The sequence below is a fragment of the Ctenopharyngodon idella genome, chromosome 7 (assembly GCF_019924925.1).
Source record: "Ctenopharyngodon idella isolate HZGC_01 chromosome 7, HZGC01, whole genome shotgun sequence".
Lineage (NCBI taxonomy): Eukaryota > Metazoa > Chordata > Actinopteri > Cypriniformes > Xenocyprididae > Ctenopharyngodon > Ctenopharyngodon idella.
In genome coordinates, this window is record NC_067226.1 from 24,338,682 (window position 1) to 24,357,342 (window position 18,661).

Sequence of the window (18,661 nt, forward strand, 5' to 3'; positions counted from 1 at the left end):
CGATAATAACACAGAGAAAACAGAGGAGAAATAGGAGAAACATGGGAGGTAGCCAGTTGAAATAATGTATCCTGACATCTGTGCCTGCGTAGGGCTTGAGGGAGAGAGAGATAGAGAATGAAAAAGAGGGAGATGGACAGAAAGAATTGGATGAAATAGAGATGATGGATTGTGGGAAAGAGAATGAAAGCAATAACTAAGATTTGTGTGCAAATTTACGTGTGTGTGTTTCTACTGTGACAGGAAATATGTTTGATTAAGGCTTGTTTGTGCGGTTTGATTTGCTGAATGTGACATACTTTCTGTTGTCTGTTTGTCCTTGGTGGATTCACAGACTGGAGCAGGAATAGAAGAGTTAGGGTTTGGATGGCTGGGAGGAAGATCTTTTGGATGTGTTTGAGAGTGCGAGAGAAAGAATGACAGAAAGAGAAAGCGGTGTTGGTCTGTGTTTATGTAAAGGAACTAAATGAGTTATTCAAGCTTTTCCAAAGCCACACTGAGTGAACAAGAGCGTGCTGGTTTTCATAAAATGACAGGATGTGTAAGTATATGTAAGTGTTTGGATCTTAATATGTGTGCGTGTGAAAGAGAGAGAAATATGTAACAAGAGAAAGACAGCATTTAAAAGAGATAAATACGGTTTATGGTTTTCTTCACGAACACTGTCTTTTTTCTGACTGTTACTGTTTCAGTTTTCTGAAACACATTTTTCCTTCTGGAAAAAAAAATACAATTCACTGATTCATTTATACAGTACATACACAAAAGTACATTTCAAATGTTCTTCCCACATATCATCTAAAATCTCTCTCACACAAAAATAGACATAACTGCAAAGTCAGATTCATTTGAACAAATTCTGTTCATTTAAATGAATCTTACAGTGAATAAAAAAAAAAATGAATAGGCATCACTTAAAAGTGTTCTAAGAAGTCTATTTGGTTAAATATTGCCTATATATATATATATATATATATATATTTATTTTTATTTTTTATTTAGTTATATACACTGCCCAGCCAAAAAAAGGTCGCTGTTTGGATTTTAATAGGCAAATACTTAAGAATCTATGAATGGATCATTATTACAGTGCTTCTAGAATGTTGTATGTTTGGTAACGGTTTGTAGTTACAGTATGTAGCTTTTCATTTCTTGAACAACCAAGTAGGAAGACACATCGTGACCATATTCCAGGATGACAATGTCAAGATTCACCAGGGTTAAAATTGTGAAAGAATGGTTCAGACAGCATGAAGAATAATTTTCACACATGAATTGGCACCTCTGAGTCCACACCTTAATTTCATTGAAAGTCTTTGGGATGTGCTGGAGTAGACTTTACAGAGTGCTCACCTCTTGCAAAAATTGATGCACCTCTTGATGGAAATAACATCACAACATTTATTTCCATCGAAAGGTGCATCGTGTTTTGGTCAAGATCTTGTATTGACAATACAAGAGGTGAGCTCTCTGTAAAGTCTCCTCCAGCACATCCCAAAGACTTACACTGAGGTTAAGGTCAGTGCCAATTCATGTGTGAAAATGATTCTTCATGCTCCCTCCCAACAATTCTTTCACAATTTGAGCCTGATGAATTTTGACATTGTCATCCTGGAATATGGCACATCTTAATACATGGTTGTTTAAGAAATGAAAAGCTACACACTCCATCTTTTAGTGTTAAAAGAACCATTGCCAAACATATAACATGCTAGAAAAATAATCATCACTGTAATAATGATCCATCCATAGACTCTTAAGTATTTACCTATAAAATCCAACCAGCGACTTTTTTTTTGGCCGGGCAGTGTATATGGCTATACTGGATGTATTTTGTCTACATATGTTTGATGTTCACTCTATTTCAGACCTTTGGTTGTGTTGCTTTCTAGCTAAAATTACAGACCTGCTCAAATAAAGTCCTTAATCACAGCTTTACTCAAAATTCTCCTTTACAGTTGCTTCGTGAATTGGTTCAAATGAATCATTTAAGAAGATTCGTTCACAATGTTCTAAAGCATACCTTTTCCCATTTCCTTCATTTTCCATGCCTGAGGAGTTTCCAGAGCTTTCTAGTTTGAGAGCAGTCTGTTAGTTTGAGAGAAGACAGCAGATCCGCAAACACACACACACACGCACGCACACAGAGTCCCTGGCCCCCATTATCTGAGACAGCTTTGTGTTTGGAGTGTAGGGCACAGGGATTAAGTCAGATCTATAACCGTGAATGGCGGAGTGTTGGGTTCCTCTCTCCCACAGAATTAATTACCCTAATTAGACTCCTTAATTGCATGCATTACAATTCTGGTTTCAGAGGGGAGGAACAGGCTCCACACATTGAGCAGAAGGTGCGGTGGCACAAACCCAGCTGAGACATGCATCTTCTACTCCATATTAATAAACTCGTTCGCACAGCTGTAAATATATGGATGGAATATTAGCACTCAAAAGAGCTCATTAGTCAGTAGAAGAGCATATTAACCCATAGGACAGAACGTACCGTGGTAATGTCTTGTTTTCAAACGACGGCTGATTTAATCTGTCCTGGCTGTGGTGACGATAGGGTTCTGTCTTATTCTATTTTCAGCATTCGGCTTCAAGCTTCACAGATTCGTTGATTATAACAGGAATGGTCTCGGCCTCAGACGGTACGGATGGATTCACGGACGGATGCATATTGCGCAAAAAAGTGCCGAGAGCTTTCTCAAACTGGCAAGCAGCAGTTTTGGGTAGTCAGAGAATACAGGTTTTTATCTGTTCCACAGGAACATCATGTTTACAAGTTACCAAATGTACAAGTCTCTTACTGTCAGTTCTTGGCCAGAATAAAATGCTACATGCTGATATTCAAAAGTAGTAAGAATAATTCATTCAAAAATGAAAATTCTGTCACCCTTATTACACGGCTCTGTGGAATACTTGATTCTGATTGGTCAATCGGCCCATCCAGCGATATGTTATCCCCTATAACAACCGGTAAAAACTGATAACACAGTCTCATCTGGGTAACTGAAGTCGGTGCTTTATGCTTGCTAGAAACAGTTTTTCCTCATGGAAGTTTTGAGTTTGGTGAGCTAATAAAATACTAAAACTCAAATCAATATTTTGTGTGTAGTTATTTAATTATGTCATCCGATATCGCAGACTCGCTTTCTCTTGTTTTATACAAACGCAGCTGCTGCCATTTTGCGACAATTGTTTTTTACACCGTAATGTATTATTATAAGATAACAAACAGGTATGACTTGGTTAGTAAACAGGGTTCAGGGTTAGTACCTAGTTATTACCCAGTTATTGTAATTACTATAATAAGTACATAGTATGTACATGGGGAACAGGACTGTAAAATAAAGTGCTACCATAATTATTTATGTGGTGAAATACCGTGTAATAAGTGGTATGACTCCACTTCGCGTCGTGGTCCTGATCACCCTGTCAGGGTTAATTTTGTGATAACAACCGGCTGAATGTACATTATCCCTTACTTATTTCATTCCAAACCTGTATGAATTTCTTCTGCAGAACACAAAAGATTTTTTGTCCACACAATAAAAGTCAATGGGGTTCTGGACCTCATTGACTTTTATTGCACAGGCAAAAAAAAAAAACAAAAAAAAAAACACCAAGACATTTTTCAAAATTACTTCTTTTGTTGTCCAGTATCTTCCAGAAAGTCATACAGTTTTGGAACGACAGATTGTTCTCCAACTGGCAATCGACAACCTGATTTGCTAGCTTAGCAATATCCGGGAGTCGCCGTACGCAGGTTTATATCAGTTTGCTGGGAAACAACGCCTGCTATGAGCTCTTCTGAGGAAGAACTAGTCGCTGGATTTGCCAAAGTTAGTATGAGTTTTGTTTGAGAAAGTTACTAAGCAAGTAAATATATACGCACGCATACACACACACGTTTGTTTTGCTATACTTGTGAGGACCTCCATAGACGTAATAGTTTTTATACTGTACAAACTGTATATTATATCCCCTAACCCTAACCCTACCCCTAAACCTACCCATCACACAAAACTCTGCCTTTTTACATTTTCAAAAAAACACATTTTATTATGTTTATTAATCAATTTTTTGTGAGGACCAGCAAAAAGTTCACACAAAAAAGGGAATATCATATATATATATATATATATATATATATATATATATATATATTGCTGTGCCCGCTTATACCCAATATATAAAATAACATCATCTAAATATAAAATAAAAACTGAACTGTGATTGGTTAGTCATTCAGACAACGCCTACACAGTTGGTTCTTGGCCAAATAAGATGTAAAGTAGATCAGACTATGCAAAAATTGAGCAACTTCATGCACTTGCAAAGTAGACAGCTCCGTTGATCAAAAAGAGGCTGTTAGTTGTGTCGCAGCAATCGCTCTCAGTGTGGATGTGTTTAATGCTACTAGGGAACTCATGACCTGCTATGACTGAGGTGGTGAGCTTAGTTGAAATGCTCATATGCACTGGTACATACACACACTCACTCCAAAATGCCTGTGTGGCTTTGCATTTTTAACGATTATTAAAATCTTGGCACGCCAGCCAGAGTGCTTGGTGAATTATGGCTTTGGCATCAAGAACAGCAGAATGAGAAATCTGCCAAAAAGAAAATGGGGGCCAAAACGGGGTAGAAAGCAAGAAAGACGACAGAAAAGGTCAGATAAGGGGAAGAAACTACTTTGTGCTTGTAAGATACACTAGCTTAAAAGAAAATAAATAAACTAAGATTAAAAGATTTATCCCAGGGACAGATGAGTGGATGAAGATCTGGAAGGAGATGGAACAACAAATGAGAGCAGAGAGAAGAGAGCCAAATGAACAGTGAGATTAATGCGTCCACAGAGAGTGTGAGTTAGGGTTGAGAAATTAAGAAAATAAACTTGAGATTGAAAATTTATTCACCTACAAAAAACAAAAAACAGACAATGAACAGGCAACACATCTCAGCTGCACACCTTCTCAAAGTATTAAAGAATTGGTAATGTGTTCATTAACAGAAAATAGCATTTACAACCAATTTGACTTGCATAATGTAGAGCCAAAATTGCTTACAGAATTGTGAAAAGGGCCGTTCCAAACCAGTTCCAATCAGTTGCTTAGAGTAAAAGATAATTTTAGGTTCGGTATGATTTTTTAATGTTTTGTCTCTTATGTTCACCAAGACTGCATTTATTTGATCAAAAAGTCAGTAATAATGTGAAATATTACCATTTAAAATGAGTGCTTTCTATTTTAATATATTTTAAATATAATTTATTGTTGTCAACGTAATCATTTCTCCAATCTTTAGTGTCACATGATCAGAAATCATTCCAATATGCTGATTTGGTGCTCAAGAAACATTTCTTATTACTATAAAGGATGAAAACAGTTGTGTTCAGGATTTTTTATTAATAGAAAGTTCAAACTTTTGATCACTTTAATGTATCCTTAAAAATGGTTAAATAATTTTAATTAGTGCTAGTGTGTATTAATGAAAAGTAATCAGTCATTTCAGAGGCTGAGCAAGATAATACATTTTAATAAAAGATTATGAAGATAAACTTGATGAATTCCAAATAAGACTAGGAATAGGTTCAATTTTAATTTTACATTGACTATTCAATGTGAATTAAAAAGAAGAATCAGAATCGGAAACAGGATTGTTAAATTCCTTCCTCACTTTTTCAGTAGCACGCACTGCAACCATTTCAGTCTTTCTCTCTCTATCTGTCTCTCTCGTGGACAGCTGGTCAACCCCAATCCCAGCCCAACTCTTTAATCTCCCTCCACACACAGTAAACATCCTCTCTGCCTAAAGTCTGTTTACCCAAAAAGTGTGTTTGTCATGCGAGTTTGTGGTTGATGAATAGATGATCTATAAAGATGATCTAGGGAGAATTACAAAGTGAGCTTGTGTGTGATTTTGCATGTGTGTGTGGTTATTGTGTTTCACACACACACACACAAGCCGTTGTGGCAGCTGTGTGCATGTGTGTGTGCTCTCTGTTCATTACTGCTATTAACGGGTCATGTTTGCGTGATCTTGCACGCTAAATTGCGGCCATGTCGTCGTGTTTCTGCATTCGGCCCAGTGAGGCAATGTCAAGGGTCAATGGCATGGTGAGCGCTGGATAAGCGTACCCCCTGTTCCCGGGAAACACATCCCTCCACAAGTGGTTCCTCAGCAGAATGAGGCACAATGCCGGCTTTGTCTGCTACTGCATAGTGTGTGTGTGTGTGTGTGTGTGTGTGTGTGTGTGTGTGTGTGTGTGAGAGGTTAAATGAATCACACAATGTTAACTAGTTGGAATCCAATTAGTGTGGGCTTTTTTTCTGTCTGACCTTTGGGGAGTATCTGTCCAATCCATCCATCCAACCACACACACACATACACACGTTTGTTTCACTATATGTCACAGATTTTACACAGAAGTGATGATATTTGCTAAACTACAACACTAAACTTAAAGGGATAGTTCACCCAAAAATGAAAATTCTGTCATCATTTACTCACCCTCAAGTTGTTCCAAACCTGTATAAATTTCTTTGTTCTGCTGAACACAAAGTAAGATATTTTGAAGAATATGGGTAACCAAACAGTAGTAGGACACCATTGACTTCCATAATACGAAAAAATAAATAAAAATAATAATACTATGGAAGTCAATGGTGCCCCACAGCTGTTTGGTTACAAACATTCTTCAAAATATCTTCCTTTGTGTTTAGCAGACCAAAGAAATTCATATAAATGCTTTAAAGTATTGTTCATTGTTAGTTCATGTGAACTAATGTTAACAAATAGAAACCTTATTAGAAAGTGTTACCAAAATATCTTCATTTCTGTTCCACAAAAGAAAGTAAGTCTGAAAGGACATGAGGATGGGTAATTCTGACAGAATTTTCATGTTTAGGTGAATCCCTTTAAGACGAATTCAAACGTCCTTATAAGTTTGTTTTGGTCATGCTGCACTATTAGGACCTTTTCAAACTAATTTTGCCCCTGACAAGTGTAGGCAAACTTGTACACGCATAGAAACATACACTGTACTGTTCCGATTCTTGACCTAAATTGGTGAGGCGAACTGTCACTTTCACTTACTCACACTCCACAAACAGACTCCTTAACTTCTCTTTCCCAAACCTTCTTCCTTCCTTCTATCCCACAGAATGTGCTAGAGCTGGGTAAAAATTTGATTTTCAGATTAACTACGATCTTCATTTGAGCAACATCAGTACAGATTCCTAAAATCCCAAGATCGATCTTTTTTTACTGTCAGTGTTTTTTGTACCGCTTTTCAGTTGTGATGCTGAATCAACAGCCCAACGGCAAAAGAAGTCATATTTTACCTGAGTTTGCAGTCCGAATTATATGTGTAATAAGATGAAAGGCTAGCAAATATTGTAAGAAACCGCGTCTTTCGATTGAGATGTCCTTCCGTCGTAAATCTGATTCAGGAAACAATTGACTCTTAACAACCAGTTCTTTTAGTGAATCAAAAGCATACGACACAACTAGGGTAGTCGAATTTACAAACAATTGACTCATATGAACCAGTTCTTTTTACTGAATCAAAAACCAAAATAGTTCAACTCATGACCAAATGATGAAGAAGCTCCTTTAAATGAATCATTCTAAAACACTGAAGAGTTGGTATGCACAGTGCAGTTTGTGCTTGTGTTAATAACACAGGTTAAATAGAAACTGAAAGGCATTTCAGCAGAATTCCATTCAGCAACATAGACAAATCTAATATGCCCAAATTAATTGAAATCAAACTGAATCAATAAATCAAAAATCAAATCTCTGGTAGGTGATTTTGGGTTTTAAATGCCTTTTGATATTTGCTGACAATGATGGCAAAACCTGACTCATAAACACATTTTCAAGTGCCATCCATTTCAGTATTTCATCCATTTCATTCATTTTCATTTGATTTGATCAGTCATTCTGTCAGGATTGATCAACATGGCTTACATGTTCATCATATGTGTGTGCGATTCCTCGAATCCTTACTGCCATTGTTATTCTGATCACTGTCATCACTCAGGGAATGCTTGTGCTCGTCCGTCTGCACCAAAATGTTCTGATTGGCTAAAGCTGCTAAATGAGTTTCTTCTGATCCAATTGGATTGCGGGGGCCAGATGTGCACTGATAAAAACAACTCAGCCAAAAACCGCTGGCAGAACATACAGGCTGCTGGGAATTTAAGTGTAAAAAATCTCTCTCTCTCTCTCGCGCTCATTTACCTTTCTCTTCTCCCTGGTGTTTGTGGTTAGCTTTTGTCTCAGTAAGAAGGGAAAACTTCGGTCTGGGGGCTTTAAAACGTTCAAATATTCATCAAATATAGATCTCTCTGAATCCCTTGCTCCCTTTGCTCTTCGACCGCCTCTTCTTCTGTTTCTGTTTTCTTCCCTTTCTTTCCCTCTTTCTATTTCTGTCCCTCTGTTGTTTTTCTGTTCACTCAAATCTTAAAAAGTCACCATAAAAAAAAAGCAATTAATATGGATCAAAACAATACGGCACCATGAAACACTCACAAGACGTCACACGTACGTGCACAGTGATGATGATTCACAGGGTCGTAAAATAACCGTCCAGAGATTTGCGTGTGTGTCTGAGTTGCTGTTCTTTGGAGAAACACGGTAAACCCCTGTAAGACCCGTCTGTCCATCTTGTTCTTTCTTCCTCTCCACATCACTCTCTCATCCTCTTTTCCTCTTGAGTTCTCTTCTCTCAGTTTGAGTGACAGTTAGCCATCTGTCTGTGTCCGCTGCCACAGCAATGCCATGGCGATAAGAAGCCCAGAGCTGCTCCACAGTCAGGTACCCCAAATCCCTCACGCTGACTGACAGCAACATGTGTGTGTGTGTGTGTGTGTGTGTGTTTGTTTGTGTTTACAAGTACAACTCTGCTGTAAGATAGATAGGCCTACTGGAATGACTGCAAATCAAAGAAAATCATGCTTTAAAGCAGTGGTTCTCAACTGATTTAGGACCCACATTTTCTAATGGTCATTAGGCTGCAACCGAATTTTTTAGAAATTCTACCTAATTCCTAAAATTATTCTATAACCTTTTCACTATTATTTTGCCTTTGTCCCAAATTTTTTGGCGTGTGTTGCAGCCATCAAAATCAAAATTTGTTTATATTTACAAAATACACTTAAGTTGGTCAGTGAAAACACTGAAAATCTTTTCTTTGTACCTTTGTCAGTTAAATAAAGGTTAAAGAGAATTAACAAACCACAGAATCTTGATTTTATTGCATTTTACAAAATGTCCCAACTTTTCTGGAAATGGGGTTGTTCATAAAACACTAAAACTAAAATTCAAACTAAACTTAAAGGATTAGTTCACTTCAGAATTCAAATTTCATAAAGATGTTCATGTCTTTCTTTCTTCAGTCGAAACGAAATTATGGTTTTTGAGGAAAACATTCCAGGATTTTTCTCCATATAGTGGACTTCACTGGTGATCGACAGGTTGAAGGTCCAAACTGCAGTTTCAGTGCAGCTTCAAAGGGCTCTACATGATCCCAGCCGAGGAATAAGGGTCTTATCTAGCAAAACAATTGGTCAATTTCTAAAAAAAATTAAAAAATTATATACTTTTTAACCATAAATGCTCGTCTTGCACTGCTCTGTGATGCACCATGCATTATGTAAGGTCACACGTGACGTAGGCGGAAGTATGAATCCAGTGTTTACAAAGTGAACATGCAAAGACTAAGTCAAACGGTCTTTACAAAAAAAGGTAAAACAAAGATGTCGGACAATTTTTAAGTTGGTGTACTTCCGCCTACATCACACGTGACCTTTCCAACGTGATTACGTAATGCGTGGCGCATCGCAGAGCTAGTGCAAGATGAGCATTTGTGGTTAAAAAGTATATACATTTTCATTTTTTTTAAGAAAATGACCTATCGTTTCGCTAGATAAGACCCTTATTCCTCGGATGTGATCGTGTAAAGCCCTTTGAAGCTGCACTGAAACTGTAACCCGTTGATCCCCAGTGAAGTCCACTATATGGAGAAAAATCCTGGAATGTTTTCCTCAAAAACCTCAAAAAATAATTTCTTTTTGACTGAAGAAAGAAAGACATGGGGAGTGTAAATTATCAGTACATTTTAATTCTGAAGTAAACTAATCCTATAAACTAAAATTCAAAATATTGATAATAGTCTATAAATAATACTAAAATAGCACTGTTGATATGACACATACTTTCTGTCCTGTACAGTGCAGAAAGTCATACGGGTGAGTAAATGATGACAATTGCTTAACAAATGATGATCATTTTCACTTTGGGGTGAACTATCCCTTTAAGTGTATGTGTGTAAACACTGTTATTAGTGACCTAAGGGCATCTTCGTGACCCATGTTATAATTAGACAACGAGATTGGAGCAGCCATAATGACCTGTCAATGCTCTCTTCTACATAAACACACTCACTCTCTCTCTTTCTCTCTCTCTATTTCATGAATCATTCCTGTTCCAGCTCATTTGAGCTAGGCTGAATAAATTAGCGCATGTTAAGGTAGGTTAATTAATACCATTCTCCCTAAGGTCCAAATCTCTAATGTACACATACCCTTACACACACACATATGCGCCAACACATGGGCATGAAGATGTCAGAAGCCATCAAATGTGCACTCTGGTGTAAAATAGAACATCAACCGTTCATGACAGATGCACACACAACTATTTTTAACACGAATGCACACACATAAACACTAGATTAAATGTTCAATGACCCTTAAAATCACTTTTCTCCTTTTTTCCATGTGGACGCTGGTTTGATGGTTTCTCTCGCTCTTTCTCCATCTTGCGTGAGTGTGTGCGTGTGTGTGTGTGTGCCTTTGACCTTGCATTTGAGGACTCATAGACTGGCACAGTCTGTCGATCGATTCGTCGGGTCTGTTGGAGCAATGATAAAGCCTGCAGTGTGTGTGCGTCTGTATTTGTCAGTGACACCTACGTTAAGGCTTAACAGTACACAGTAGAGCTCCGGACTCTGCCTGGTGACCACATACCAGAAATCTCACACTTGTTTGCCCATTAAGGAGCCAGTGGAAGGAGCTTGATTCTTATCACAGAGACACAGTGTCTGTGAGACCTGTAACTTCTAAAATTAGACATTACACCTTCACACATACTTTGCACGTCATGAAAAGAAACACAAAAATATAACCTGAGGCTCCTGAGCACCAACTATATATTACCTGCCGAATTTGAAATGCTGTTCATATCATTTTCCGGTTTTAAAAATATTAATATAATTTGACTGACAACTGACCCTGGTGAAAGAAAATCTGACACATCTATAAAGCCATCAACTCTCTTCTGTCTTATCCATTTTTTCCCCAACCTTTCTGTCACTCTCTCTCTTTCTTTTTCTTTATGGGAATAAGGGCTCACACACTTTTTAGCCAATCAAATTCCATGATTTGTCCATGATTTTTCTAGAATTATGATTTTAAATCATATTTTAGAAATTGCTGGGAGAGATTTCCATACATCAGGTACTTGGAATTAATATATTTAGAGAAATACATTACTGTTCAAAAAGTTTGGGGTCATTAAGATTTTTTTAAAGAAATTATTACTCAGCAAGGATGAATTAAATTGATCAAGATTGACAGTAAATAGAATTATAGTGTTACAAAAGATATTTCAAATAAATGAGGTTCTTTTCAACTTTCTATTAATCAAAGTCAGACAAATTTCCACAAAAATATGAAGCAGGTCAACTGTTTTCAACATTGATAATAATAAGAAATGTTTCTTGAGCAGCAGATCAGCATATTAGAATGATTTCTAAAGGATCATGTGACATTGAAGACTTGAGTAATAAGCAAAACAGTAATAAATTACATTTTAAAATATATTAAAACATATTTTCTCAGTATTACTGTTTTTACTGTATATTTGATCAAATAAATAGTCTTTGTGAGCATAAGAGACTTCTTTTTAAAAAAAACTCATTTAAAAAAAACAAAAAACTTACTGACCCCAAACTTTTTAACAGTAGTATGTATTCAAAAATTTGACTCTATTTACTTTGTTAGTACACATGGTTTTATTCTGCATGATTCATTGGTACACACCAGGGTCATACTAATGTCCAATTTCATGATCCAATCAATTCCTGCTGGATAAAATTGAGCCCAGTCCTACATTTTTTCCAGCTGAATATCCTTTTTGGATCGATATCAGATTATGGAAGTAAAATGTTGGTTGCAAATGCAGTTTCAGGTTTCGTGTTAACAACTATACTTTTCAGTGTACAAATGTGTCAAAAACTCCTGAGATTTGAGTGTTTTTCAATTGGAGATTTGGGAACACTAAACTAAAGTTCTATGACTTTTCCATAAAGATTTGAATCACACTTCCATGACTTTGCCAGATTGGAAAAACTTTTAAAATTCCCTTTCATTTGCAGGTTTTCCGTGACTATGGGAATAGATTCCAAAAACACACCCACTGGGTGTTTTGGGTCTGAGCATGTTGGGGCATCACTTCCTTTGTCAAATCTACTTTCTGAAATGTTGATATTGACGGGCTTCCGTTTACGCTGACCACATTCTCTCCACGCTACTGTGCACTGTTCTAAAAACAACCCCCAGTAACACGACCCAACGCGAGATGGCTCCATTTGATAAAGTCGCAATCAGCCGAATCCCAGCAGAAGATTGTGACTTCATTGAGAACCCACAAGCCTAAACTAAAAACAAACCAAAATAAATGCAGCGATGAAATACCATCATGCCGAAATACCATCATGCCATCTATTCTAACACTGAATAAAACAATAAACAAGGGCGGATGCTGAATGAACACACAAAGTGCAAGCCTATTACAAACAAAAGATCTTTTCTACAACTAAATGTTGCAGGTTGAAATAATCGAAAGTTTTGACGTGTCTACAAACACACTTTGATTCAAACCGCACACATGCGCTCACTCACCGATGATGAAGTAGTCCTGATTGGTTTTGAATTCGTGGCCCCACAGGTTGGGCGAGTACTCCTGAAACTTGATGGTGAAACGCATGTCACTGTTGGGCTTATCGCAGGTGAGGAGCAGGTTTGGGGCTCCGGTCACTTCACACCTGTCTGCCTGGTCCCGTGAAGACACCAGGTACAGTTTATAGTACTCATAATCGGCAGGGGCGCGGGGACCGGGCGGCTCAGATGCTGGGCAAATGAGGTCCAGACGATCCCCGATCTGAGGGTACAGGACATAACCCTTATCATCACTAAACCTGCAGGAGGAGGACAGAGGGGGAAAGAGAGAGAATTTAATGTCATGTTATTAGAAACTGGCAAAAATCATAAAAAATGGCATGGCTAAAAACAAATAATTAATAATAATAATAACGATAATTATAAATACCATCATTGTCATACCATTCATTGTCAGTAAATCAAACCAGTGTCTAAACAGTCAACTTCACATAATCTGGTACTTAATCTGTGCCTAAATTATATACAGAAAGCGATCAGAGAACGCTCCCTTTACAATCGCTGGAGCTGTCAATCAAATAGCATGAGTTTATCAGTGACTGAGTTCTGGACTCTCGCCAAAACTCTCATTAGAATCAATGAATCTCTTATTTACTTTGTGTTTGCACTGTTAGTTATGATGAAAGTATTCGTGATTCATGCACTCAACATGTCTGTGATCGGCTACATGCTCATCACTGCAACCTTTCATGCCACAATCTCAATATAATGTCAGAGATTTAAATATAATCATCACTTTTCCAGATTAGTAAACCTTGAGAACTGTAATGGTAAAAACATGCTAAAAGTTTTCGAGAGTTCCACGTGTAATCATTAGCTATTTCCATATGCAAAGATGTTAGCCAATCACAGCAGTGGGCGTTTACACTGAAGTCTCACAGCAGACACGCCCCTTAAGACAGAGTGTTTAAATCTTAGGGCTAATATCAGGGAAGGAAAAATGCCTTTTATTTCTAAATTATGACAATTTTTGATGTAAAAATCATATATATTATAAGCGAGCCCCAACAAACATTATAAAATAATAAAATAATGCAAATCATGACCACTTGAACGTTGGTTAATAAAAATACAACTGTTCATTGCTAGTTCATGTTAGCTCAGGTCTATTAAATAATATGATAACAGATACAACTTTACATTTTGCTAATGTATCAGTAATGTATCATGTTGAAATTAACATTAACTAAGATTAATAAATGCTTTAGAGATATGTCTCATTACAGAAATAAAACGGCATGCAAACGCATGTCACAAAATGTACATTTAGTTATAAATACCAAATGTTTAAAACATGATATACAATAATAATGTTGATATTTTTCGCCTTTGTTTGTGGCAGAGCAAGCCTGCAAAAATCTGTCCATTATAAGTAGGATCAGCAAAGGGGGCAAGGATGCATCATAGTGTAGGAATGCCTGGTTTGATCTGCCGCTATAACCTCTGCCTCCAGGACACTGGCTGACAGAACCACACACTTCTCATGGAAACGTCTGTGGGTATGCTGGCTGCCTCAGGAACCGGCTAGCATTTATGGGAGCAGGTGTGGATCCAACCACACTCCACATTCTCACTGTGTTTCTTTATTCAATAAATCACCTTCTCTACAAGTAGAAACCCATCCTCTTCTTTTACACTTCATTCATCTACCCTGCTCATCTCTCTTCCTGTTTATTCAAAGCCCTAATGAAAGTGCTCTCTTCCGCTGTGTAAATCATATGAAGGTGCTGAGACTTCAAGGCTTAAGACGACTGAATTTCCAGAAGTATGATATTCGGTTCTTGTATCTTCAACAAGTGACTCTAATGAGAATGAATAGGCTAGTCTGGATCCAAATCCCACCCCGAGACGCTTGTTTCCAAAGAAAACCGTGTCAGATCAAAGCACAGCAGAGGACGAGTCTAGAGCTTCCAATTTCCAGGAGAATTAGACTGTTGTGCAATCTCAGGGAGTTTCCTTTGAATTCCTTCTATGTAAACAAATGACTAAACGACTTGCAGACGCTAATTACCATTTTATCATCATCTCTAAACAGCCAGCCACACCAACGGCTATTTACATGTAAACTAATTAAGGCAGTTGGGCTTTGGTTTTTTTTTATGGGCTTCATGTTTACATGTGAAAAGGAATGCAAAAATATTTTAACGTAATGACGGGTGGATCCCATTTATACTTCACATACATTATCATTGCATGCTAACCCAGGGCATGTTTATTAAAGCTAGTCACTCTTTCTCTAAAGAAACAAAAGCAGAGTGTGTGAAATCGTGTGTGAGGGGAAAAAGGCTTTTGTGTGTGTGTGTGGCATTCCTATGGGAGAAGAGTTTCCTGTCCTTGTCACACAGGTTAGGAAGGTTATCAGTAGCTCTTACAGTGGAGAGAACAGACACTCAACACACACTTCACGTACTACAATTAGACTGACCGATAGCCACACACACACACACACACATATGACTTTAAAGGAATGTTCTTGGGTTCAAAACAACTTTAGTATTTGTGGCATAGAAAATAATGGACTTTTTGTTCTTTGGACTATTTGTCTATTTGTTCTTTTCACTTAACTTGTATTTACAGTAACAAACAATACACAGCCAGTCAAAAGTTTGGGTTTTGTAAGATTTTTGTTAATGTTTTTGAAATGCAATTATTTGATCAAAAATACAGTAATATTTGTAAATATTATTACAAATTAAAATAACTGTTTTCTATTTCAATACACTTTAAAATGTAATTTATTCATGTGATGTAAAGCTGAATTTTCAGCATCATTACTCCAGTCTTCAGTGTCACATGATCCTTCAGAAATCATTCAAATATGCTGATTTGCTGCTCAAGAAACATTTCTTATGATTATCAATGTTGAAAACAGTTGAGCTGCTTCATATTTTTGTGGAAACCATGATGCATTTTTTAAGGATTCTTCTGATGAATAGAAGTCAATAGAACAGCATTTATTTGAAATCAAAATCTTTTGCAACATAAATGTCTTTACAGTAATTTTTAATCAATTCAGTGCGGCTTTATTAAATATAAGCATTAATTTATTTCAAAAAATAAAAAATCTTACTGACCCTTAACTTTCGAACTGTAGTGTACTTACAAAGAAAGTAAACCAGACCAGTGTTACAGGACGTTTTAAAAACAGAAATTTGAGTGTTGTATATTAAAGCACTTCAGTAAAAAGATGACTAAATGCATTTTCTATGCAGATGAACTCCTGGTTATGCATTAGCAATGTAATTCTTGTGTTTCCTTTCAGTAAATTGTAAATGGCCCTTTACTGTGCATTTAATTCATGTTGGAATGATCATATTTACTAGTTGACATAAGCATCGATACAAAATCAATACTAGTGGGAAACTCTTAGTGGGACTTTCTTTAAAGCTTAGACTTTTAGAGCTGTCATGACATGTCATTTCAAGAATCGTAACATTTGACATTATTTTGAGTGTATTTGACTATTTAAGCGCAATAAGCAGAGAAAAAGAACTCAATTTAGTACTGAGAGGTGGCTTTCTGTGCGCGCACTGAGTATGAGCACAAAATCTGAGGGAGTTTGTCAACTCGCTGTCGGAAAGATGAGAGAGCAAGAAAGGGCAGCTGCATCGTGTATCTATTCTGCGAAAAACGATTTTGGATATTCAGATATTTTGGTATTAATATGTATAGAAAAATCTATATTTTTGACAACACTACATTGTAAATCCACCCGCATTTGGCAGGTTGGCGGTTGTTAATGTCAAGCCCTGCTTATCACATCAAACTACATTTCCCATCATTCTAGCCAAACTATAATAATAAAACACACAGATAAATCATCAGTTACACACATAATGTGCCCTTCATTGGGTTGCATTAGTGCTAAAAATCTTCCTGGTTTTGACAAAAAGTAAAAATAGAGAGCAAGAGAAATATAATAGTTGTCCTGTTTTTGTCCCATTTTGTTCTGACTAAAATTACTTGAACATACATCATGTGGTAATGCAATTACGATTTCCAAACTTGTAAGTAAGAACCTTTCCAGGAAGACCTGAATGTAGCATTACATCACTCCCCTTTTTACCACTGCATGCCAACACGTATAAAAGTCTTGTGGCTATACTTTCAAAATGGTGTGTGTTTTAATGTTCATTGTGAGTTGTACTGCAACTGCAATTTTGGGAAAAAACAACTAATGGACGAGTTAAACTTTTCTGTGGTAACACACAAATGCTGTCGATTGCGCTTAAGTTAATAACTTTTCTTTGTCCTTCAACCCAAAACAAAACACAGACATACTGTTGCTAAGGGGTTTTTTTTTCAGGTAGACAATATATACACATACACACCGGAAAAACTGATGAACAAAAGTACCAAAACATCCTGCAGATGCAAAAGACGTTTTTTGCATAGGTAGATTTTTGTCTGTTGGTTTATCGTAGATAGCGTCACAGTAGACTTGATTTGAAGAATGGAAAGAACAGAGACAGACACAGAGAGAGAGAAAGAGAGAGAGGTGTTGCGGATCAGAGGAGAGAATGAAAGGGGTGAATGAAAGATAAAATAGCTTACGAAACCAAGAGGAAAAGAGTAAACAGAGACAAACAATGAGGAAGGGAAAAACAGGTGGACACAGAGAGAGAAGAAAGCAAGCAAGCAGAGGATGCAGGAGATAAGGGAGCCGTTCTCTCAGTACTGGCCGTGTTGTTGACATGGTCACGCTGGTCTGCTTTAACCCACTGAACTCTCTACTGAGACCCAGACACAGAAGTAGAAGAATACTGTCTTTTATCACCACATTCACACCTTCTCTCTCTTTCCCTCCCTCTCACGCCTTCCGTGTCAGCGTGACAGAACAGCATTTAGTCAAACTCACACTCACTGCTAACAAACACACAAGTACACACTGCAAAAAAGCGAGATCGCTCACATTATAATCAGAGAAGAGAGTCAACGTGTTAGTGTTTTTACCTCGTTTAAGTGGTATTGTTAGAGACAATTCAAAGCGAATTGCCTAAAACGCCACTAACTATCTTGCAAGCCATGATAAATTGTTTATTCTTCTTATTAGTAATAATAATCAGAAGAATAAGTAAGTAGTTTGGCTCATTAACTCAAATGTACACTGTAAAACTGAACAGTGAAATTAACTAAATTAATTAATTTCACTCAAATATTACTAGAAGTTTATCATACTTAATAGAAAAAAGTTACGTGAACTCAAAATCTGATTATACTAAGCTGATTATATTAAAGGGTTACCATTGTGGTGGAGAGTAAGAGCCTTTGGTTACGTCAAGGATGGTCTGCAAAACTTTAAGACTTAAGGCCTGTTCACACCAAGAGCTATAACTATAAAGATAACTATATTAGCGTCCACACCAGCAGACGAGATCGTTCTGTTTATTCTAAGCATGCTGCAGTTTTGACGTCTGACACTCAAGCTCTTTAAAACAGGATGGATTCTGAATGCCTGTCAATGTTTTTAACGTTCATCAGCTGGGGGGAAAAAATCGTTCTTGAAGTGGTTCCAAAGATATTGTTTCTCTGCGCCGTTATCATTTTAGTTGTGGTGTGGACTGTGCTCTTTTTGAGAACTATATCTTATCATTATCATTATAGTTATCGTCCTTGGTATGAACGGGCCTTTA

The 18,661-nt window shown here is 37.0% G+C and overlaps 1 protein-coding gene across 1 annotated transcript in view; it reads right to left on the reverse strand.

Annotated features, from left to right (window-relative positions):
* Positions 1-18,661, reverse strand: part of efnb3b (ephrin-B3b) — an 82,579-nt gene that overhangs the window by 21,314 nt on the left and 42,604 nt on the right. The window contains exon 2 of the mRNA XM_051900868.1: positions 12,972-13,267. Coding sequence (XP_051756828.1) covers positions 12,972-13,267 — 296 coding nt within the window. The remainder of the gene's footprint in view (positions 1-12,971; positions 13,268-18,661) is intronic.